This window comes from Epinephelus lanceolatus, chromosome 6, assembly GCF_041903045.1.
Source record: "Epinephelus lanceolatus isolate andai-2023 chromosome 6, ASM4190304v1, whole genome shotgun sequence".
NCBI classification, from domain to species: Eukaryota; Metazoa; Chordata; class Actinopteri; order Perciformes; family Serranidae; genus Epinephelus; species Epinephelus lanceolatus.
Genome location: NC_135739.1, coordinates 19390964 through 19415879, shown reverse-complemented (window position 1 = coordinate 19415879; position 24916 = coordinate 19390964). Strand labels below are relative to the sequence as shown.

At 40.8% G+C, this 24916-nt stretch overlaps 1 protein-coding gene across 6 annotated transcripts in view; it reads left to right on the top strand.

Moving 5' to 3' along the window:
* The window catches only part of zfr2 (zinc finger RNA binding protein 2), a 32481-nt gene extending 7585 nt beyond the window's left edge, over nucleotides 1-24896 (top strand). For 4 of the 6 annotated variants that reach the window (XM_033622616.2, XM_033622614.2, XM_033622613.2 and 1 more), the window contains exons 5-19: nucleotides 3747-4072; nucleotides 4343-4531; nucleotides 4792-5035; nucleotides 6083-6261; nucleotides 6536-6655; nucleotides 8914-9077; nucleotides 9677-9803; nucleotides 9916-10121; nucleotides 12756-12924; nucleotides 14158-14332; nucleotides 18489-18577; nucleotides 19107-19202; nucleotides 20047-20158; nucleotides 20370-20467; nucleotides 21613-24896. In XM_033622616.2, coding sequence (XP_033478507.1) covers nucleotides 3747-4072; nucleotides 4343-4531; nucleotides 4792-5035; nucleotides 6083-6261; nucleotides 6536-6655; nucleotides 8914-9077; nucleotides 9677-9803; nucleotides 9916-10121; nucleotides 12756-12924; nucleotides 14158-14332; nucleotides 18489-18577; nucleotides 19107-19202; nucleotides 20047-20158; nucleotides 20370-20467; nucleotides 21613-21786 — 2468 coding nt within the window. In that variant the 3' untranslated portion in view covers nucleotides 21787-24896. The remainder of the gene's footprint in view (nucleotides 1-3746; nucleotides 4073-4342; nucleotides 4532-4791; nucleotides 5036-6082; nucleotides 6262-6535; nucleotides 6656-8913; nucleotides 9078-9676; nucleotides 9804-9915; nucleotides 10122-12755; nucleotides 12925-14157; nucleotides 14333-18488; nucleotides 18578-19106; nucleotides 19203-20046; nucleotides 20159-20369; nucleotides 20468-21612) is intronic. The other 2 variants (XM_033622618.2, XM_033622615.2) reach the window with 1 other exon arrangement.
* Nucleotides 24897-24916: the final 20 nt, after the last annotated feature.

The following is a 24916-nucleotide window of genomic DNA, read 5'->3' as shown; positions in this document are numbered from 1 at the left end:
AAAAGGTGAAATAACTGAAAACATGTTTTATATTCTAGTTTCTTCAAAATAGCCACCCTTTGCTCTGATTACTGCTTTGCACACTCTTGGCATTCTCTCGATGAGCTTCAAGAGGTAGTCACCTGAAATGGTTTTCCAACAGTCTTGAAGGAGTTCCCAGAGGTGTTTAGCACTTGTTGGCCCCTTTGCCTTCACTCTGCGGTCCAGCTCACCCCAAACCATCTCGATTGGGTTCAGGTCCGGTGACTGTGGAGGCCAGATCATCTGCCGCAGCACTCCATTACTCTCCTTCTTGGTCAAATAGCCCTTACACAGCCTGGAGGTGTGTTTGGGGTCATTGTCCTGTTGAAAAATAAATGATCGTCCAACTAAACGCAAACCGGATGGGATGGCATGTCGCTGCAGGATGCTGTGGTAGCCATGCTGGTTCAGTGTGCCTTCAATTTTGAATAAATCCCCAACAGTGTCACCAGCAAAACACCCCCACACCATCACACCTCCTCCTCCATGCTTCACAGTGGGAACCAGGCATGTGGAATCCATCCGTTCACCTTTTCTGCGTCTCACAAAGACACGGCGGTTGGAACCAAAGATCTCAAATTTGGACTCATCAGACCAAAGCACAGATTTCCACTGGTCTAATGTCCATTCCTTGTGTTTCTTGGCCCAAACAAATCTCTTCTGCTTGTTGCCTCTCCTTAGCAGTGGTTTCCTAGCAGCTATTTGACCATGAAGGCCTGATTCGCGCAGTCTCCTCTTAACAGTTGTTCTAGAGATGGGTCTGCTGCTAGAACTCTGTGTGGCATTCATCTGGTCTCTGATCTGAGCTGCTGTTAACTTGCGATTTCTGAGGCTGGTGACTCAGATGAACTTATCCTCAGAAGCAGAGGTGACTCTTGGTCTTCCTTTCCTGGGTCGGTCCTCATGTGTGCCAGTATCGTTGTAGCGCTTGATTTTTTTTTTTTTGCGACTCCACTTAGGGACACATTTAAAGTTTTTGCAATTTTCCGGACTGACTGACCTTCATTTCTTAAAGTAATGATGGCCACTCGTTTTTCTTTAGTTAGCTGATTGGTTCTTGCCATAATATGAATTTTAACAGTTGTCCAATAGGGCTGTTGGCTGTGTATTAACCTGACTTCTGCACAACACAACTGATGGTCCCAACCCCATTGATAAAGCAAGAAATTCCACTAATTAACCCTGATAAGGCACACCTGTGAAGTGGAAACCATTTCAGGTGACTACCTCTTGAAGCTCATGGAGAGAATGCCAAGAGTGTGCAAAGCAGTAATCAGAGCAAAGGGTGGCTATTTTGAAGAAACTAGAATATAAAACATGTTTTCAGTTATTTCACCTTTTTTTGTTAAGTACATAACTCCACATGTGTTCATTCATAGTTTTGATGCCTTCAGTGAGAATCTACAATGTAAATAGTCATGAAAATAAAGAAAACGCATTGAATGAGAAGGTGTGTCCAAACTTTTGGCCTGTACTGTATATCGAGCCCAGCATGCTCATATTAAAATACTAAGTAGTGTAAATATTAATCAAGCTGTGGGAGTAAGCATGGAGCCCACACTGTAACTAACTGCACTCCCTGAAGAAATATTATCATATTTTTGGAAAAATGAAACAGTGATTCCAGAGAGAAGCAGACAGTCTGTGTTTGAAAGATATATCCAGGATGTCAAACTGACTCAGCAGCAACAACAGGTTAAAAAGACAAAGATAGTTAGAAGCTAAAGCCGAACTATAGGCTACAGATCACAGTGTAAAAGTGAACCACCACATCACTGCTGATCGCCACAGAAGACGATGAATATAAAGGGAAACTTTGCTGATATTGAACCAGCTCTGTGGCATCGCAGTGTGTGCAGTTGAACAGTATTTGGCTTCCCCTCCTATGGACAGACGGGGAGCTCTGGGAGAAGCCAAACAATTTATCTGTGCACAATGCGATGACACACAGCTGGATGAATATCAGCAAAGTTTCCCTGCTTCTCTTCACTGGTTCCTGTACAGCAGGGTCGGTCTTTTTTTCACTGTTATAATCATTAACAAGCAAAAGCAGCATGTGTATACATTCAGTAGGCTATATCTTCAGTAGCTAGCTAGCTAACCCTAAACTTTCCAGGGTTTGATTTTGGTTTTGGAACACGGAAAAAATGTATATCTCCTTCCAACCTCTCCAGGTAACAGATGTCATAAATACACAACATGCCCCAGGCACAACGTTAAGCCTGGGATCCACAAAACCAGCCTGACAATGAAGAAAATCTGGAAAGATTACATTAGAGTCTCGGGGCACAGCTGTGTAGTTGTCAGACCTTGTTGGAGCTGGCCAGTGCGACGCTATGATTGGCCAGTCTGTGTTCAAGGGGTAGAACTTAGTGAAGGGTCAATTGAAGAAGAGTTACTCACTCTGAACTAATTTTGCATTTTGAGAGTTTCATTGTGTTTAAGTTGGTTGGGGCAAAGAAACCTCATGTTTTGCTGTACCTTAAGTCCGTTTTTATTTTCACTCGCACAACTTGATTTTATTGTATTTCAAGAAAAAAGTATTCCTCACAGATGGAAGTTACCTTAGAAAAAAAATTATATTTTTTCCATTTACGGTTGCAGCTTTGCAAAATAAATGTTCTTAATACACCTCAATAATATGTCCTGGAATGACAGTTAAGAGTACAGTAATTGCTACTGTGCAGTTGCCGTGTCAGTGTTTCCCCCCTCAGAGGCATTTATATCGAAATTTTGGGAAAACAAATGTACTGTGATATACTATCGTTACTGTTTGGGCTTAAAATTTTACTTTACTCAAATTTTAGGCTTGCCTAGCCTTAGTTTTCAGCACATTGTCACATCATGACTACCTGCAGTGCTAGTTGGTGGACTGCTGTAGCTGCTGACTCGCTAGCTGGGAACATGCCAGTCAAAAACAATAGCTTCCCAAGCTTGTTTCAGTTTTCTCTATACAGATCTGTTTACTCTGTTGTTCTCAGGATTGTTTATCATTTAATTGAGGAAAGGGTTTTTTTTGAAGAGCATAAAAACAGCTCTGTAAGATAGCTACTTTGCTAACCTTCGGTTAGTGGACAATAAGATCATAAAGTTTATTTCGATGTATTGCTATCATAAATTTTTGTCTCATAATTGTCAACAAACCATTCCTCCTTTGTGGAGCCGTATATACTTGGCACGAAATTGTGAGTCAAAGTTAAACTCGACGCCAACAAAAAAAAAACAAAAAAAAAAACAAAAAATCCCCCTGTAAGCGAGTACACTGACTGTATTGTTTTAAACACTAGTTTGAGCAGGCCTTTGGTGACTGGCTGCATATTTTGCTTGAGTAATAAATGCTGGTTTATTCTGGAGAGTATCAAGTACTCGGCTTGTGTCACAGACGTTTAGTTGGATGAGAAATGTCTAAAAGGAAATTGAAGAGTGTATTTGATAGAGAACAAAGGTGTGAGCTGATTCTGAGTGGCAGGGACAGGTGAAGTCAAACAGTTATACCCTGCTAAATAAAGCTTAACTTTCTCGTGACATGTTTTGACACTTGTCAAAGATGATTTTTGGGATTGTCTTGTTTTTGTCCTTCTTGGTTTGGATGCTGGTGAAATAAGAGTGCATCTTATTGCTTGCCTGACTGCAGACTGTTCTTAAGTGACCCATATCTTGTATGCTTTTCTTATCTCTAATAACTCTCAGTCCTTGCTCTCGTTCTCCTGCTCTCTCACCTTCAGGCATTAGCTACTCCAGTTATGACTCAACTGGCTACACCTCCACATCCACCCCCTCCTATTACCAGCCGGCCCAGCAGACTCTCACCCAGCCGCAGCCTCCACCTCAGCAGCCGCAACAGCCCCAGCCCCCCATCCAGCCGCCACCCAAGCAGCTGACGAGCTCGTCCTGGAGCAACTCGGGCAGCAACATGGTGACAGCACCGGCTGGCAACACCTACAAAAAGCCGACGTTTCACCAGAGCAAGCTGCAGAAGCCCAAAGGGCCTCCCAAGCAGCCCCAACTCCATTACTGTGACATTTGCAAGATTAGTTGTGCAGGCCCTCAGGTAGGAGTTTATAATGACAAGGAATGAGATTTTATTCATGAAAAGCTTATCACATAAAAGCGCATTGTGTTCAAACACACAAAACAAGCGCGCACACACACACACACACACACACTATAATACGTGCATTTTAGACCAGAGTACTGAATATAGTTTCATAGCTGGTCAAAATTTGCAGAATAAAACCCAGTTAAATGTAACAAATATGACTACTTCTGTATGTGCATTTGGAGGCTTCATCTTTCTAACTGGTTTGATTTACTGCATCAGACATACCGGGAGCACCTTGAGGGCCAGAAGCATAAGAAAAAAGAGGCTGCCCTTAAATCAGGAGGGCAGACAGGGGCCAGCAACGGGCCGAGAGGGGTCCAGACCCAGTTACGCTGTGAGCTATGTGACGTCTCCTGCACTGGAGTGGACGCCTACGCCGCCCATATCCGTGGGGCCAAACACCAGAAGGTTTGCACAGCTGTGATGCTTTTGTCTTCATCTTCAAGTGTTTCAGTGTTTGTTGTTATTTAAGAAAATAGGCAGCTGCACAAGATATTGACATAGCATGCTTTCATTATTGGACATTACTGCGGTGCGCTCATGTGATGTTCCATCTGAGCTGCCAAGCCTTGGAACAAAACCCGCCTCAGGGATTTGGGATGGGATTAAGTATCAGCAGCCTTAAATGGTTGTATCTCCTTCTCTCTCTCTTTGTCAACCTCGGAAAGGTGGTGAAACTTCACACCAAGCTGGGCAAACCTATACCTTCCACTGAGCCCGTGTTGGTGAATTCGGCTCCAGTTATCACGACCTCGACAGCTGGGAAACCTCCAGTATCTTCATCCACTGCTGCCTCTGTCTCAACCACTTCAACTCCCGCTGCGACACCCAAACAGGTGGCAGTAAACGCAACGGCCAAAACAGCAGCACCAGTCCAGAAGAAACCAGCTCCTACAAAAATAACTGTCATTTGTAAGTTTGTTGATTTGTATCACAGCTAAATAGAGATGTATGTAAATCTTACCCAAGTTAACTTAACAAAAAAATAGTAGCCCCATAGACCCAAGATTCCTCACCAGTACTCCTCATAATCTGCCTCCTGCAAACTGTTAAAGGTTTATAGCCAGAAACACCGGTCTGTCTGCGTGATCTGGCTTCAGAGATGAGTGCAGGCAGGTGACAATATTTCCACATGTACTAAACAGCCTCTCCACAGAGCTGTTTTACCTTCCTCTTGACCAACAGCTCTATTACTGCCATCCTTTTACAAATTCAACCAACTAAGTTTCAAAACACCCGGAGAGGCGATGCATCGTGACTCACTGTTTTCAACTAGAGCTGAAACATCTGTCTCATAATTGAAAATAAAATGATTATTTTTTAAATAATAATTGGCCAGCCCTTCTGCAAAATGTGATAAAATGAGTCAAAGTAAATTTTTCCTCCCAATAAATAAACATATATCATTCCTCAACCACGTTCTTTAAAGGTTCTGTATGTGACATTCAGAGCATTATTACAGCAGCAATCCACTATTTGCTATGTAAATATACAGTGGAGTGATGGCATCCTAAGCAAAGAATGAGGTCACACTACCTGTTAGTTGGAGACAGAGCTTCTCTGTTCTTTGTTGTTGTAATCTGTCGTAACATTTTTCCTCTGTGATATTTTGATGTTTAGAGTGCTTAAGCCTCAGCTTTGCCCCTCAGGTTTACTATCTGTCCTATAAGTATCAAAGCACAGTAAAGTTTAATTAACAAAATGAATGAATGTCACAGAAGTTTAACAAATCAATTAATTGCTGGTTTATACAGATTCTCTCACAAAATGCTTTTCAAGATCGAATTTTTGCAACTTTAAGACTTTGAATGAAAGTTTATCAATGGTTATTTACCAACCTTTGGAGTAGAACTAGAGACAGAAATTAAAGACAAGAAATAGATGTTCTTTAATGAAAAAAATAGGCGCATTGCATCCTTGAATGAACTCTAATTTTGTAATATCTTGCCTGCCGCATAGCCAATAAGCCTGCCAGCGCTCCAGCAGCTACATTGACAGCAGCAGCGGTGGTGGTGGCTGCCAAGGTGGAGGAGCAACAGTCCGTTCAGAGGATGGAGCCTCACAGCGATGATGACGACAGTGACAGAGCCGGAGGCCAGGGTGACATTCAGCCAGTGGGACACGACTACGTGGAGGAGGTATGCAGGAAATGAGAAGAAAAATGACCATGATGTCATCTTTATTAACAGCAGTTTATCGAAGGACTGGTATGTTGCATAATATACAATTTTAAAAAAGCAGTTATGATACATTATAAAGCAAAAATGGTGTGATGTAGGAACAGATTAAGATTTTTATATACTTATTGTTTACAGAAGTCCACAACATGCGAGTAAACAGTGTATCAGATGAGAAGATATGTCACATTCGTTGTCCTGCCTGATGTGTATTTACCTGAACTGTCTGTTTCAGGTTCGTAACGATGACGGCAAAGTGATTCGATTCCACTGTAAACTGTGTGAGTGCAGCTTCAATGACCCCAATGCTAAAGACATGCACCTGAAGGGGAGACGGCACAGACTCCAGTACAAGGTAAGAACGTTGATGGAGCTGATTCCTGTCTGACTGGTTACCCAGAGAGACACGATGAACAGGACTGAGATGCATACTTTGAAAGTTTATGGTGCTTTAGATTACGGGAACTGCTGAGCAGAGTTCTGTTTACTGCAGATAGTCCTCTAAAGCAGTTTTATCTCTGTCCCCTTCTCTTCTTTTGCTCCTACAGCAACAAAACAGGGTGTTCCCACCATCATCTGATAAAGAGTGAGGTTGAATGGATGAACTGGCTTGGCAAACATACAGATACTCTGCATGTAGTCTCAGCAGCTTTTCTGTTTGTTGCCAGAAACACTTAATCCAGATGTCCTCAGTTACTTATGTTCATTCTGTATCGTTGCCCATGCATTAAATGATGATTTGATAACAGGTTGTGGATGCTGCATAACTGCATAACTGCAGTAGGCCTGCAGCTTTCAATTCTTTAAGTAATCAAGTATTCTATTGAATATTCTCGTGATTAATTGAGTAATCGGATAAGAAAACTGTGTGCTTGCATTAAATTACTTAAACTTTCTTTAAGGATAATAGAAATATATATGAAAGAGAATATAAGTAAAGTCTCTGAAATGAGCGACAAATTTGTTTCCTTTTTTGAAAGTCAGAGCTGTCACACAAATGACCGATTTCACACGCACACGACGTTAGGGATTTAACAGCATTCTCAGTGCCATGGTGGTAACATCACCACTGTCTGAGTTATCGTTGCCATGGTTATGGAGACTCCGCTCAGGACCACTGTTAGCTCGCTCACTGACCTGCTGGCTGCTTGATAAAGTTAACTGAAGGTCCCTTTACGCCCAGATATTAAACTTATGGAGCTTATGGATTTATAAAACCTCACGTGGAGCTGGGCACACATGCATGAGCTCTGTTTACCCTCCCACAGTGAGACATAAATTGGTGCAGAAACACCCTTCATTCAGTTTGCATATCGATATCTGTGCCCACTCCACCGTTCATTAGACCTGTTGACTAAAGATTCGGCAGAGAAGGTTTTCATACTGTCTCGCACCAATGTGGTTCTCCGACAGAACAGATGTCATTACACTCGACCATTACGCACGGCTCCGGCTATTAGTAGCGCCCGTGCCACTAATTCATCACACGTAGGCCGATCTTCAAACCATCATCACTGTGATTTTTCAATCTACATTATAAAATGTCAGACAGATTTTTGACAGTCAATTTATAGCTCCAGAGCAGAGGTAACATAAGCAGGTTGTGTAACAGAAATAAACATCCATGTGAAACACAGTGCGCTGTATAGTTGTACTGGATCCAACAAAGCAAATAATCTGTCTCGAGGCTTTTTAGTTATCGAATTATTCGGGTCACTTGAGGAATTGTTTCAGCCCTAAACTGCAGTGGTGTTTGAATGGAAAGCTTATGGTAACTTTTGGACAGACATTGCTGAATAAACAGAACTTTGTCATTGATGTCACCTGTAATGTGTGATGATGTAACGCTGTATTGTAGCACAGTATGCACAATCCAAAAGATGTAGAAGCATCAGAAATTATTATTTTATTCTTAATCTTTTCTTTCATTATATACTTGTATATTTTTCAGTCTTTATTAAATAATTTACCTTTTGTTTTTCCTACTGTCTTTAAAGCACATTGAAGAACTCTGATGTATTATTATCATTATTATTATTGTCATTATAAAAGTTGTCTAAATCTGTCCTGTGCAGTTTCTGACCAATGCTCAGCTGTTTTTCTGAGCAGGTTCCCATTTTGTTGCACGCATACAGGTTACAATCCTAACAAAAGTGTCACATTATTGCTGATCAACAGGTGGCGCTGACACACCAAGATAGACTGTAAGCTCGTGAACATGTATGGTTGGATGTAAACTATGCTGAATTTAAAATACGTAAATATCAGTTTTGCAAATGCTTTTTGAGGAAGGAAATGCACTTAATATGTTGTTAGATGTCATGAATCAAAATGGATTTTGGTGAATAGCATTGAATGTAAACATAATTTGTGTGTGTTTACAAGAAAACTCTGCAGGGCATCTTTTAGACTTGATCTTGTCTCTGAAGGTTGTTTATTTAGGGGTAAAATTGCCAGCCTGGAGTAAATGGAAGTTCAAATGGAAAGATTATTGTAGATTTAAGCTGCTCTTGTGAGGGAATGGCTTGAGAATGTGCAAGATCTCGTGTGCGCTGACTTTCATCACATTCTTGTTACATTCCCAGTACATATATTCTCCTCTCGTCTCTGTAGAAGAAAGTGAACCCTGAGCTTCCTGTGGAGATCAAGCCTAGTAACCGGGCCAGGAAGCTGCAGGAGAGCAAGCTGAAGAAGCAGAAGCAGAAGGCGGTGCTGAAGAGACAGAGAGATGATGAGCAGCGCTGGCACATGGAGATGAGGTCAGACCCATGGCCAAAGTTAGTAACTTAACTTTTTTTTCCACTTTGACGTTAAATTCTGAGTTTGCTTGGTTGGCAAAGAGTAGACTTAAAAAAAGAAAATATGAGAAAGATGCATTCACACAGGTAATATCAATAAAGAGGAAGTGTTTGTCTGACGCATGTACACGTGGAAAAAAGGGATTTTCTTGCCTCATTTTAAACCATTTTCCTGTTCACATCAACTTTCTTGCATGTATAGTAAAATACAGTCTCTCAACAGCCAGAGGAAGTCATACTCATTAATATTAGTAGTGAAGATTATGAAAACTGTACAGCCAGATAAAGATCTAATTCAGTAAATTTCCTATATGCACAATGAAATGTTTGAAGCTGTAATTGTTGTGTTACAAGAGAAAATACCTCTTTTGTAACACTGGATTACCTTCAGCACTAATACTTTCGATGCAAAACCTCTGCATAATGATTATCCTATAATCAACAGTAGTTCAGAGTAAATGTTTTGGTAAAGTGCTTTTTTATGGAATACTGTGTACCGTTAATGGCAGCTATAACATCAGCCTGTGGGAGCAAATGACTTTTAATAAACAACATATAAACCTCCCCCTCTCCTGCAGGCGATATGAGGAAGACATGTACTGGAGAAGGATCGAGGAGGAGCAGATGTACTGGGGGGAGCAGAGACGCAGAATGGCTCCTCCACCGCTCATGAGCCGCCCTGGTATGCCAGTACCCCCTCTGCTGGTAAGCGCCACAATTGCAGTTCCCTTCTCTGTTTTTGTGTTGTTTGAAATAACTACAAATAAGCCTTCACTGAAACTGTGATAAGTCACTTTATTCCCTCTTCTCCTAAAAGACGTGTGTGCGTCGGCCAGACTCCCCTGATGACCGTCACATCATGGCTAAACACTCTACCATTTACCCGGTAGAGGAAGAGCTGCAGGCTGTTCAGAGGATTGTCTCCCACTCTGAGAGAGCCCTTAAACTAGTGTCAGACTCACTTCTGGAGAAGGAGGCACCAGCTGTTGAAACCGCTGCTACCGAAGGAGGAGAGGAAAAAGGGTAAAGAGTGATTTCTGGCCGATAATTCACATTTTTCTTTGGAATGTTGATTAAAAACAAGGATTAAGGTAACTGAAGACAAGTGTATCATACCTTTGTCTGTGATTTGCTGAGTAGGTTCTAGATAGATAGGGAGAATGACACTACATTTTAACAGTATATTAGTACATGTGCTAAATTTTAAAATGAGTACACAGACACTTAGGCCAGTTGGGACCCGTCGCTGTGTTTCCAGCTGCTTTTTAGCTACCAAATGTGGGTGTTTTTTAGCGACCTGTTGCTGTGTTTCTGCTGGGCATTGTGCCACAAAAAGCGATTGTTTTTTACTAAGCTGTTGCTCTGTTTTCTGACGGGATAGAGCTTTGAAAAATGGTTTGTTTTTTAGTGAGACATAGCTGCGATTTCTGTTAGGGTAGTGCCAAGAAAAGCAATTGTTTTTTAACTGAGACATCAGTTTTCTGCTGGAATTGACTTCAGTAAGCTGTCAAAATAAGCTTTTGACAAGCTGTCAAAATAACCATGGAGCCCACACTGTAACTAACTGCACTCCCTGAAGACATATAATCATATTTTTGGAGAGAAAATGCCTAGATAGATAGATAGATAGATAGATACTTTATTGATCCCGAAGGAAATTCACTTTGCAGCTGCTCCATAACACACACATTCTAATAAAAATAATACTTAAGATATAAAATCGAGGAAAGATAAAATACAAGAATAATAAAAGCGTAGGCATAAAAAATATATACATTATGTGTTGTAAAGTGGCAGAAGTGGCTTAAAGTGGCTAAAAATGAGTCAATTGGGATAAGAAGTTAGTTAGTGCAGGTGCTGTTGTCCATGGCGCAGTTCAGTGACTGCAGTCTGCCACTGAACGTGCTCCTTTGAGAGCTGATGGCAGTATGCAGAGGGTGGCTGTCCAAAATGGCCAGCAGTCTGTCCATGGTTCTCCTAGCTGCCACTGCTACCACAGACTCCTGTTCCATGCCCACCACAGAGCTGGCACGCCTGATGAGTTTGTCCAGTCTCAGGCTGTCCCTCTTCTTGATGTGTGTGTGTGTGTTTGTGTGTGTGTCCGTTGTGTGGACAATTTGCTGATATTGAACCAGCTCTGTGGCATCGCAGAGTAGGGATGGGTACCTTTCACATTTGAACCGATACGGTACCGATACCTGGGAATCGGTACCGGTACGCAACGGGACCTGTTTTCGGTACGTTTTTTTGCATGTATGTGTGGTAATAAAGGATATTTCATTTAGAATTTTTTTTTTTTTGTCAAAACTAACATTTATTTCTCTATCAAACAGGATAAACAACATCTAACACTGTTTGTAACATAATATCAAAAGGTAGCATATATAATTGACTATGCAGCAGTTCTTTTTATTGCACAAAATAAACCCATACCTACTACCTCCTATTCCTCCTCTTTCCCCTCTGGGAAAAATGTGTGTGGGGGAGTGTAACGTTAAAGTTAGAGAATACGAGGAAACGAGCTGATAATAATGCTGATAACTAAGGCAAGTTAAAATGCGAAGCTAACGTTAGAATGACCAGAACAAAGCCCAATCATCTTAAACACTAAGCTTATTAATTACCTGGAACCGATGTAGCTGATGCCCCGCTTAATCACCGTCGTCATCATTGAACGTTAATCCCACTTCTTCTGCCCCGATGCTGGCTGCAGATGATGACGAGCCGCTAGCTGTAGGTGTGCTAATGTCGGGAGAAGTAGCCTTAACTTTCAGGCTATCAAATACTGTGCAGTCGTCAGCCTTTAAAAACACCTTGTGCTTGACCAGGTGCTTCCTCAGGTTTGAGGTATTTCCGTAGCTGGCCTTGCATTTTGCGTTGCAAATATTGCAGCGCACGTAGTCTGCATCAGACTTTGAGATATGGAGCCACACTTTCGACCTCTTTCTCTCAGCCATGCTGCATTGTTGATAGCTGCCACTGACGTGATCATGCTCTCGTGCGTACAATGCTGCGTTCACGATAGGCAGCGAAAACGTCACTCCTCCACTCTCAAAGTCCCAAGGATGCGTTCAGGTACCGAAATGTGGTACCGTTTGATTTTATGTGAATCGATACTCAGGATTACCGGCTAAATTCGGTCGGTACCAATAAAAGTACCGAACTCGGTACCCATCCCTATCGCAGAGCCTAAACATAACCACACGTTAACCACAAAGTTAGCGTTTCAGTTTCAACCTATCTGCTACAAATAACTTCCAAATTTAACATATGTTTGATTTACAGAAATGTACAATGCCAACATTTGTTCTGGCGATTGGGTTGAGATTTAAAAACATTTTACATTTAAAAACAGTGTATTAGTACATAGATGCTACATTTAAACGGTGATTATTGATTTATGAAATACATAAATCCGACCAAAAGTGATAAACCTAAAAACAGGAACAATAATGCAGTTAATACATATGCAGTACAACTCTACAACCTTATAGGTATCACGTGTCATTCAGAGTACACACACATACATACACAGAGCTACATGTGAGCGCTCAGATAGAAAATAGAAGCCATGTATGACTTCTGTCTCTTTTTGCCATCAATCAAGTTCCTGCTAAAGAAACCACATCAGCTGAATTATTTGTTTCCCCCCGACAGTACTGAGAACGCAGCACGGCTGCTAAAAGGTGTGATGAGGGTGGGCATCCTGGCCAAAGGCCTGCTGCTACGTGGGGACAGAAATGTTGAGCTCATCCTGCTAACCGCTAAGAAACCCACCATCACTTTACTGAAGAACATCGCCAAGCAGCTACCCAAAGAACTCGAGGTATGAAAATGTCGCTAGTTGATTTAGGACGTGGGTCAACATTGAGAGAGGGATGAATTGTGGTAAACTTGGAATTCACAACACTGACATTCCTACATTTTAAGTATTTTTTCTTAAACCATTAAAGGATTTTGGGTGTTGGATCATATAGATGAGCAACAATGGCAGTAAAAAGCCTTCTGTATCAGTAGTCTGTTAAATAGATTCTTGGATGCAGTATATTTTTAAAAAGAGGAAATCGTCATCTGCTGCCTTATGACCTGTGTCATAAGAGCTTGTAGTTATGTAACAAATGGGAAGGAGACGTTTTTACTGTATGATAAAACAAACAAACGTTATGTTGTAGTAATCACAGGCCTCTCACGTGTTAGCAACCAAAATACAAACCCAGAAAAAAATTCCACTGTCGAATCACTTCATCCTAGATGGATTTCTCTCATACGCTAGAGTAGCTCTTTTATCATTAGTGAACATGTACAGCTGTCCTCCACAGCCAGAAACAACACAGCAGTTTGTCCTCCATGCATGTTTTAATGAGTATAATCTCAAATATCTTATCAGTGAAGGTAAAATCAGTTCATTTGACTTTCTGTGGATTAATTGTGCAAATCACATTTTTTATTTTCAAATTGGAGGACTGTTTATTCTGCTACATCGTAGAAATACTGTGTGGTTTCTCGCTTTTGGAGAGATTTGTGCATGTTCACAAATGACTGAACTGCCTCTGGCCTAAAGAGAAGAACTCTTGAATTTTGTTTTGATTCACTGTGATTTCCATTTAAGCTCTACAAGACAAAGGATTGGCACCAAATACAAGGTTATGATGTGTTGTAATTCCTCACTCTTCCTCCCTCCTGCTGTAGCTGTAATGAGTGTTTCATTGAAGGTGCTTTTGACTGATCTTTAGATTCACTGCCTGGTTATGACACCTGAATCCTACAGAGTGAGATGGGGGCTTTTTCTTCTTAAACTTGCCCATTGCTTTCCTGAATATAAATATAAATATTACAACTACAAAGATTTAATGAATTGTTGAGAAACATATTTATGGTAATGTAATGAGCCCTGTTAAAATAAGGGAACTACCTTGAGAGAAAAAAGAGAAATTGCTCAACCCAGGGTTTAATAACACAACAGTATTGCCCTGAAACCTTTGCCAAACAAGGCTACGCTTTGCCCCTACACCCCTCCTCCTCTGTAGTGAGTAATCCCAAGTGTCCTTTTAACCGGCAGACATTTTCTGAAGATCAGTATGAGGTGCAGGCTCACCCCGAGGAGGCGAACATCGTGATATTTTCAAGCAAGGAGCCCAAAATGCAGGTGACCATTTCTCTCACCTCGCCGCTGATGAGGGAGGACCCTGCTACTGAGAAGGACAAGCAGGCAGCAGGAAAAGCGGCTGAGAAAGGTTAGAGAAGCCAAAGCTTTCAGTATCAGACAGACAAATGTAAGAGATGTGTTTAATACACTTATATATATTTATATTTATATATTTATACCCCTTGCGCCACCCTTCCACCCATAAGCAGCCTAACTTTTTAGGCTGAGAAGCTCTTAAATTACACAAAACGAGGCGTGGGACTTTTAATCAAGCCCATGTTAAAGTTTTTTTGTTTGTTTTTTAAACCCTACAATAAGAAATAACTCACACATTCATTTGTCCCACTTGTTTTCATTTCCCCCATTTTTCGCAGTTACACTAGTCCCCAATTTCTTTATTTCTTTTCCACAACATGGGAATCAAAAGCCGGGCTCTCCGACCTTTCTGTGCCACAAGGGTGTGTGTTTATCTGGTGAACACATGCTCAGATACAACCTTTGGGAAACTACAATAATAGACTGAAGGTGGTGATCAGTGTTCAGATAATGCCCAGGGATGAAAATGTTTCAAATGATTATGCTATTTTTACCAATATCCCTATTTTTAGACTGGAGAAATGATTTGCTTCTTGTTGCATTTTGGTCACGATACCTCGTGATGAGGGGATTTTGAGGTCCAGTGACTTCCCACTCCCTCGTCCCTCATCCCTGCATCACACTGTGACATTATCAGTTTAAAAAAAAAGGTGTTGGAGTGTCATTTTATCGCCTCACAATGATCAGTATTGAAATAATAAGATGACACTAGTAAATCCATTGTCATTGCTTCCCCCCTCATTCAACAATAGAGGTAATCTCCGAGATCATTGTGTTGCAAACACTCCTCCGCCTGCTCTAATAACTGTCAGTATTTTAATGTGTTTTTTCCCATTTGGAAAACATGGTAGAAATGTTTTCTGTGGCCGTTGTCTTTTATTTTAATACTTTTGTTTGGGTTTGTTGATCAGTGCCCCTACTTCTGTATCAGCAGACCTAGGCAAGCCAATGGCTGATCTGAAGACCACACTTGTTCGCATACCACTAAGAATAGAAACATTAAAGGAACCAGGTCACCCATGTTTATCAAGCTTTTCAGAGGAGGACACCCCTCTTGTTCACTGTCATCAGAGGGGCTCCGCTGCTGCCAAATCAAAACTCCCCTCTCTAAGAGGCATGATAAATATGGGTCTTTGATTCTAAGTGGTATGGTAGTGTAGACTTCAAAAAAGTGGCATTGTTTTTGTTATGTATTTCCCCTGTAAGAAAGCTAATGTCCTCTGTTGTTGCTTCAGTTCTAGTGAACATAGAAGTGTGGAAAGCCCCCAGGCTGGTCATGTGAAATATTACTTCATCGCAGTCATCCTTAACCACATTAAATGTTACCGACAAACCTGTCATTTGTCATTTTTAGGGGACTTTACAGTCTTGTAAATGTGTCTTAAATTTGTACTTAAACTGTCCACAAACTATTTTATTTATGTCTAAATCCAACACACACGAGCATTATTTTTTTAACACACATAGCTTTGTATTCTCCCATTTTTAGCACTACTTATTAAATTAATCTTGGGCTTTGTCATATAGATCTGACTTGACTTTAATTGGTTTGCTTTTCCATGTTGATATTGTATTTATAATGTGACGGCATGAAGGGAAAGAAGCATCCCTGCTCTCGTGCTTTTATCTGCTTGAGAAGATTCCTTTTAAACATGATTGCAGAGGAGTAATGAGACCCATTGCTCCATTGCTGTCTATGCAAAGTATTGCATATTAAAAACATTTGATGTAGAACAAGAGCATGTCCAAAGGGATACAGTCAATGTTTCTTGATCTAAAGTTGTAGAAAATACATTTTTGGATCTGAAGCACAGCTGCTCAAACTGTTTCAGTCAGGCTCTTGTGCAAACTAAAATCCAAAAAAGGAGGAAATCCACAATGCTCAGACTTTGAGTTTATTATAAGTAAATTCCACAAGTATTAGTGTGAAAAGCTTCAAAACGTAGTCGTTTTAATTATTTTTTTATTGGGGAAAAACTGTTAACAGATGGGGTCAATGACCACTTCCTGGCTTGTAGAAAGCTTACAAAATGTTTTAGAGATGTTGAGAGTGATGAGGCTCTGAAATAGTAAGTTGGAAATGTGTGTGGTGAGAAGGAAATGGGTTGGGCGTCATTTGATAAAACAGTCTTCATCATAGCAGACATTTTGACTTGTTTTAGCAGAAAGAAGATTAAAAATTGCTCTGTTTCATTTGAAGTGTCTAAGTAAGCCACATCAGTGAACCAGCAGGCACATTTTCACGGCCCTGGCACTGACGCTTAAAGGGAGAGTTCTGATTTTGTGAAGTAGGGTTGTATGAGGTACTTATCCATAGTCGGTGTATTACCTACAGTAGATGGCGGTCAGTATGCCCTAATTTGGAGAAGCAGACAGGAGTTCCCCCATGGATGCTAAGCTATGTACTGCTGTGGTTGGGGCAGGAGCACAAAGTATTTTAGTCACCTAAAAAATCAGTATCAATTTAAGTGTATGCTTTATTTAGCATATTTTTGTTGCTTTATCGTAGCCCTTATCAATGGCAAATTAGAGCCGATATATTCATCTATTCTCTCTTAAAAGCCACTAGCCTCGATCACTTAGTTTTGTTGTGTTATTGTGTGACTTTCCTGAAACCAAACGAACCTCTTTAAGTCACAAGAACTGAGGCAGCAGTAGACCAGCAGCTCCTGTGTTCTGTGAGGTAAAATTACTGTTTTTGTCAAAGGCGTCTGGTAGCTTTGAAGACAGCATAAATCACGGCTTATTTCTCTGTCAGAAAAGGCTGTCTGGGGGCGTCGGTGGCTTAGTGGTAGAGCAGGCGCCCCATGTACAAGGCTGTTGCTGCAGCGGTCCGGGTTTGACTCCAGCCTGTGGCCCTTTGCTGCATGTCACTCCCTCTCTCTCGCCCCCCTTCATGCTTGTCTCTCCTATCCATTAAAGGCTAAAAAGCCCCAAAAAGGAATGGCAAGGAATAGCGGTGAAAATATTCTTAGGGCCCGTACACATACAGTGTCTTTCACCGCCTGGAAAGCGCAAGGTTGGGCGCGGGGTGCTGCATCTGAGGTTGCTAGGCAACGTTAACAAGCACCATATCATAGCCTTTTCACCCGAAATCCTGAGTGCAGAGCTGATCTTCTTCCAGGCGCTGTCATTAAGTGTGTGGGCATATTGTCCGCGGGGCAGATGTAAAGCTCTGGGTAGCCCTACACTAAACTGATCAACTTTTCCGTGTTTATCACAAACTGAATATTTACAGAAGAATGGAAAGATATTTGTCAGCTGTGATTGGTTGTCCCTCGTCACATGACGTGGTGCGTGCTGCTGCGTTCCAAAAGTTGATCTCTGTTAATCTTAGGGCGCAGCCAGCTGCACGTCTACATTGAAAATAATGAATTTGAAGGTGCAAAAAACGCTGCAAATGTGCAGCCCCTAAATATAGCGTACACTTAACATGATATAGATTTTTTTTTTAGGTGGCTTAAACATGTTTTGTTCCTGCTCTCGTCCACAGCAGTACATTTTGCTTAGCTTCAGTGTCAGTACTTTGGCCTACTTCTCCGAACTGGGGCCGTGCTGATCGTCATCTACTGTAGATAACACACTTACTGTGTACCTCATGACCCCACTTCAAAAGGTCTGAATTATCCCTTTAAATGTAATGTAGACATTCTTAGTGTTGTTTCTCACACTTAAGTTTGATGAGTCAAAATGTCTCTCGTAAGAAAGATGCACTCAGACAGATAATAACGGGGTCACTATAAAGTCAAAAGGTCCTGTGTGGTTTACTCACCTTAACATAAGCTCCATCACTCTTTTCTCTGAATGTCTTGGATTTCCTTCTTTTTTGCATGCGTTTCTGTAACCTTCCACACCAGAGAATATACCTGTAAAACAAAAACACTGTAGTCTTCTTCATTCAGTGGTCAAATGCTTTCCTTTTCTCTCATATCCTCCCCTCATTATTTTTCTCACAACAAACTGAAGACTATTTATGGACTCAAGGAAATGTGTGGTCACAAGAGATAAACACATGGGTGTTTTTATAATTTCATGCCTGACCAGCGACTGTACACCAACAGTTACATTTGCTATGTATTACAGTGATCATTTGGGTTTTGCATCAGTTTGACAGCAAGTCATGAGCTCGTGCATGTTATCTCCGCCAGGTGTGGCTGAAAAGGACCCAACTGATCTTCTGAATAAGAAGAAATGTCTGGAATACCTGGCTGCTCTCCGACACGCCAAATGGTTTCAGGTGAATGCATCACATGCATGTCAAAGTGTCTGAAAGGCTTAAAAAGATCTATAATTTGTGACGTTACATTTATGTTATGTTTTTAAAAACACACATTATATTGCAGAAGTGGATGTGGGGGGCATTTTGAATGAACTGATCTCACTTCCTTTTAGGCTAAAAACAGACAGTGAGGTTTTGTGTTAAAGCAACACAAATTGGGTTTTCATTTGTAAATAGACACTTCACAAGATTCTTTTGTTTCTGTGGCTGTACCAAAGAAAAAACACTTTGTTTCAACAATGTGGCATTCAGGATTATTTCTGTGTAATTTCCAGCAAAGACCCCAAAACATCCGACTGAGGTTGTTTGACTAACATTTCTAAAATCAGCAAGTGTGTGGCCATCTTCTCTTTAATTAAGACTTCTTCTCACACAACAGGACTGTATCTTTGAGTAGAATCATATATATCTATTTATCTATCGGTCTATCTAAAATAAATGTCCTTTTCTTACTAAATGATGTGTTTGTTTTTGTTCCTTTCTGAAGGCTCGTGCCAACGGGCTGCAGTCCTGTGTGATTATCATTCGGGTTCTAAGAGATTTATGTCAGAGGGTTCCCACCTGGGGGAAGATGCCCGGCTGGGTAAGAGGATTCAACTGCCTGTTACGTTTTTAGATTTTATGTTAAGTTTTGGTGTGGTGTGTATTTTTGCCTATAGGGTTTTTCCACAAACATGTGCTGGCTTGTGATGACTCAGCGTGTCAGCCCAGGACAGGGATTTCCATCTCTGTTGCACCAGTGTTACCCGCTTGAACGTGTCTTTGAGTGATGATGGCTTGTCTTGAGTGATGATGTTCGAATGCAGCAGGCTGATTCACAGCTAAGGTCCTCTGTTATTTTGCTGCAAGTATTATTCTATCACACAGCACAGCAGGTAAAAGAAGTTTACCTGTTGGAGGTGAGCTGTTGTCTGCAGCTCCTCATCAAACATCTCACTGTGGCTGTTTCTGCTTGTACTCTTCCTCCCTGGCCTGTTTTTACTTGAAGAAAAGCTGCTAACAAAGCTCTGCTAATTTGGTGATACACATTTAATTTCCTACAAATTCTTATCAATAAAAGTCCCCCAGTATTTTGCTATTCATAAGCTTTTATTGTGAAGCAGCAAAATAAGGAAATGTTGGGTTTTCATCAGCAGTAACTTAACACGACTCATATACAGCTGAATGTGAACATCAAACAGTAAAATAACACAGTTTTACTCAGTGTGGCCAAAAGTGCCAGTGCACCATATAACTGAGGATTTACAAAATATTGTGTCATTTCTTTTTGATATAAGTATTGTTTGTTGTGAATTTTTGTCCTCTTCTTGTATGTCTACTCTGCTGGTGCTGTCTTTGAGACAACAGGAGCATAAAAAGTATATTTACAAAAACATCAGCATTCTCAAGTATGTTCTTCCATTCTGTGTGTCTTTTCCCCCCACCAGGCGATGGAGCTGCTGGTGGAGAAAGTGATCAGCAGTGCTGCAGGCCCGCTCAGCCCAGGAGAGGCCATGCGCCGAGTCCTGGAGTGCATCTCCACAGGCATCCTGCTACCAGGTCAGACAAATGTACATGTTAATGAGATTAGATTGATTGTTTCATGTCAGGGACATTTTCCTATCTCCTACGCCTCTTTCTGTTGCAACAAAACCACCTTATGTCATACTTGAACCTTTTTAAAAGAACGATTCACAATTCCCTGCCTCTGATTGAATAAGTTTTATGATCATATTTCCATGTTTAACTTGTTTCTCCTCCTGTAACGCAGATGGACCAGGGTTGATGGACCCCTGTGAGAAAGAGCCAACAGATGCTCTGGAGAGCATGATGCTTCAAGCCAGAGAGGACATAACTGCCAGCGCACAGGTACCCAGACAAAGCATTTATTCTATGGCCACTTAAAAGATAGGTTTCTGATAGGCTGTGAAGTGTGGATTCTCTTTTAGTAACTTAGTATGTGTTTGTTTTAGCTGTTTGTTCTTTAGTTATGAATTGATTAGTCAGTATTAAACATTGGGTGAAGATTGCAGAGTTCCAGCAGATCCTTAAAAAGTCTTAAAAGGCATTGAATTAAAAATGGCCTTAATTGGTATTAAAATGCTTAAATCAATCTTTTAAAGGTCTAAAAAATGCATAGGAACATAGTAAGTAAGATTTTATAAATTATCTTATTCTGATGTAGTATTTTAAAATCTCAAATAATTTACTGAATGTCTCTCGCATTAACATCACGCAGATCAGAACAGCAGAACCAGTAGCACTCATATTTTGTTTCTGGCTGGGATGCTCAGAGCAGAGGATCCCAGCTAGCTGCTAGCTCAATGTACCCTCAAAGACATGGAGAAGGGCTAATACAACAAAAAATGGCTATTTTAATAACATTATGCTTGGTGTATTTTATGCAAAAAGTTTTTAAAACTCAGCACGATAGGCATCAAGGCAGTGGAGTCCCACATACAATGATAGAAACACAAAATTGCCCAGAAAATCTGAAAGAAAATCCTAGGAATTTCACACTTTTGTTCTCCCCTTATCTCTGCCACAAGACAAATAATAGTGTTATAAGTTAAATATTTGGCAAAGTTCCCCTAACCTCACACAAGTGATGTTGGTTCCTGTTTTTTCTTTTGTCCTTAATTTAGGTTATTGTAAAATTGGTCTTAAATTTCATTTTGTGTGGCATTAAAAATTCTTTGAAAAATCATTCATCAAACTTGCCTTAAGTTATAGTAACCACAAAGACCGCAACAGTCTTGATGCGAGAGATACTTACAACACAAATTTAATTTCAAGAATGTTTGCTATTTGGTGGATCTGGAGGCCCTAAGCGGCTAACAGTCAGAGTAGGAAAGACAACTTTTAAAATAATGGTATTCACAATGAAGCTAGTTATTGCATGTCATTCTTCTCCCCTTGTTAAAATGTAAAAATGTAAAATCATGTACCTACAAAAAAAAAAAAAAAAACCTCTACAAATCTACATTTCTCTTTCCTGTTTTCTCTGGTTCCAGCATGCGCTGCGGCTGCTTGCTTTCCGTCAGATCCACAAGGTTCTGGGCATGGAGTCTCTGCCAGCGTCCAAGGCCAGCGCTCGCAACCGCAAGCGTCGGCGGGACGGCAGCGAGACGGGAGAAGGAGAGGGGGAGGGCAAGAAGGACAAGAAGGAGGAAGCATTGACTGCTTGACCTTTGTGTCCACAGCGGAGGCGTTTGCTAGTTTAGAGACTGGTAGAATGTCACAACTTTCAACTTTTTCTTATCTCGAAAACAATCTTAACACGCAGCTATACACATATGAATATAACTGACTGTACATGTTACATGTCTGCCCTTGAATTAGGAGGAGTCATGTGTTGGGAGGAGGAGACTGAAGCTTGAGAACCTGTACTGCAAATCCTTCTCTCGTATAGTAATATCCCACAAGATTCAGTGTCTTTTAAAGTGTGCAGAGGAAATTGGCTCAGTAAAAATCATGAAAATGACTGATTGCATTATTGCACACAAACTACTGACCATCCCTCCCCTGTTTATTCACCGTAGCTTAACCACTAAAGTGTACTACAGTTGTGTTGTTTTCTACGATGTTGAAGGGAAGCTTTGGTTTGTTTCAACCTGGACCCTACTTTTCCATGTTTTTGTGTCAAAGTGACTAATGGGAACAACATTTTTTATTAAAGTGGTCCAGTATTGAGAAAATAGCAGCTGTAAAACAAGCTTCAATGTAATCCCTACAGGTAATTGTGCACCATCAATTAACGTCCACTACAAGTGCTCGTTTTGCCACTGACAGGCTTATAGAAGAAAGACCCTACAGAGAAATGAAACATTTGTCCTGTTTGTTATTGTGACCAAATCTTGCTCAAAGACAAGTCTCCTTATGAAATCTTGCGAAAGGCTACTTTTTGCTGGAAAAACAACGGTAGAGGTGTTACAGAGAGTTGGAGAGAGGAGTGTCAGGAAGAGTTTGATGTGTTGGAGTACAAGAAATGTAGCTTAAGCCCTGTTTCCACCAAACACTTCCGGTATGGTACCTTTAAAACAAAAGTAGCCCTGCAGACATGGTACCTAGACTCTAGCGTTTCCACTGCATATCGTACTCTTGAAATGTGGGCGGGGTTTTTGTCACTCATTGCTTTGTGCAGCACTCACTGTATTTCCTCATTTATCAGTCTGCACCTTGCTTATCGTCCACAGAACGAGACTGCAGGGCGACATTTCTGAACAAAATAAATCAGGCTGCAGTGAGAGTCTCTCTCTGGGATATTTAAGAATAGTGGGTTTGTGCATTTAGTCCTTCTCAGGCAAGCTCAGGGGTTTAGTGTTGCTGGAGTCCACAGGAACGACGCTCTGTGATGCTTTTTTTCCTCTCCGAGCAAGGTTTGATACACACAGTTCATATAATCTGGTCAAATTAAAATATATTTTTAAACACTTGAAGATCCACTCATATCTAAAAGTGTCTGTCATCCAAGAGAGGGAATTAAAACTAAAGTAATGGGCAAAGTTTCATTGGATTCACGTCGTCATACCTAGCTCATACATGACTAACACAAGTAATCGTTCCACCCTTTCTCAGACTACAGCTGCTGCAAGAGGCAGCAAAACATCCTTTCATTTTACAGTTTTAGTTTACTAATATATGTAAAACTCTCCACAAGCTTCAAAACCAGCCACAACTCAGCCCTGATCAGAGTGACTGTCTGCCATTAACCAATCAATGGACTGCAGTGTTCACAGCTCCACCTTTTAGTACCAGATCTGTGTGTTAGGTACCCCAACAGAGGGGAGACCAAAATGGGGACGGTACTGAACGCGTCCATTGGTACCATCTACAACTTTTCACATCAGAAACAGAAAAACAGCGTACGGAACTGAACTGTACAGTACTGCTTGGTGGAAACAGGGCTTTAGTGTGATCGAAAAGATTTTCAGTGACAATGTGGAAAAGATTTCATGAGATTTCAGAACAAGACTTGAGCAAGTCTTGGTCACAATAACAAATAGACGAGTTAAAGGTAAAGAAAAAAAATTCTCTGTTGCTTTTAATAACCAATACCAAACACTTCCCAGTGGACAGTTGCCTGTAGGGACTACATGCAGCCTGTTCCACCACTGCAGCTCTCAGTGCTGGACCAGTTTCAAAAATTGTTGCTCTCATTAGTCACTTAGACAGAAAACATGGGAAAATAGACCCAGGTTGAAACAAATCAAAATTTCCATTAAAGCCTCCAATTAAATTATCAGCACTTTAAGCTTTATTTCCAACAGAGTCTGATCTCTTCTGCTCGAGTCAGGACTGAACTAACGTTTGTGCGTGACATTTGTACACTGAAATGTGTTGTTCACCCTGTGTTTAAAAAAGAAAAGACGGGTTCAAGTTTAGAAGCTTTGAAACTGCGAGAAAGATCACAGAAGGCTGACCGTGTTTAGGTGTACCTACATACAGTACTGTGATGTTCATTGTGCCTAAGATGACACATTAGCTGCTTCTCTTCACGCCCTCTAGGCTCCCTCTGAAGCCTCAACATTTCCTCATACATTTTGACAATTCAAGATAAAAGTTGTGAAACCCCAAAAGGCCCTGCATCACACCTTAAAAACAAGGCTACACTAAAATAACTTCCTTTTTGAAATATGTCACCATGGTTTTGCGATAAACGTACAAAGACACAGAAGCTCTGCCTTGTGAGTTTTTCTGTGGAGGTCACACTGGAGATTAAATCTGTCTGAGGAGAGAGAGAGAGAGAGAGGTCTTATGTTGCATAGTCTGTAGCATGCTGAGGGAATGAAGCACTTAAGAAATGACAATGTTACTGTATGCAGCCATAACTGTATCATTTAAATAATATGCCTAGTAATCTTTTTTCTTCCAGAGTATGGTTAGCAGAAGAGAGAAGCTTTAGTGTGAAAAATAAGACTGAATATCTACTGTAATGATCAAGTAGTCCTTTGACTTTCTTCCTTGTGCCTGCATCATGGTGTGTGTCACAGAGTACGGGGAACATTTATGTTTTTGTCGGGTTGATATTGTATTGAGCTCATTTCACACACATGTAGGACAGGGAAGGGACAGTTGCACAACTATTTGGCTTAAAAGTTGACGTGAGAGAATTATTGTGCCGTTTTTAGTTTGATTTTCATTTATCAAGAGCATCATATAAGTATTGCTTATTTTATTTCTGAAGGAATCTATTTTGTATTGTTTAAAAAAGGAAAGTGTGAACGTTGCTGTCCTTTATTATTTGAATGTCTTTGTAGTGTTGCAAAATTAAGGGGAGATTAAAACACTTTTAAGCCATCTTGTCTCCTGGGTATG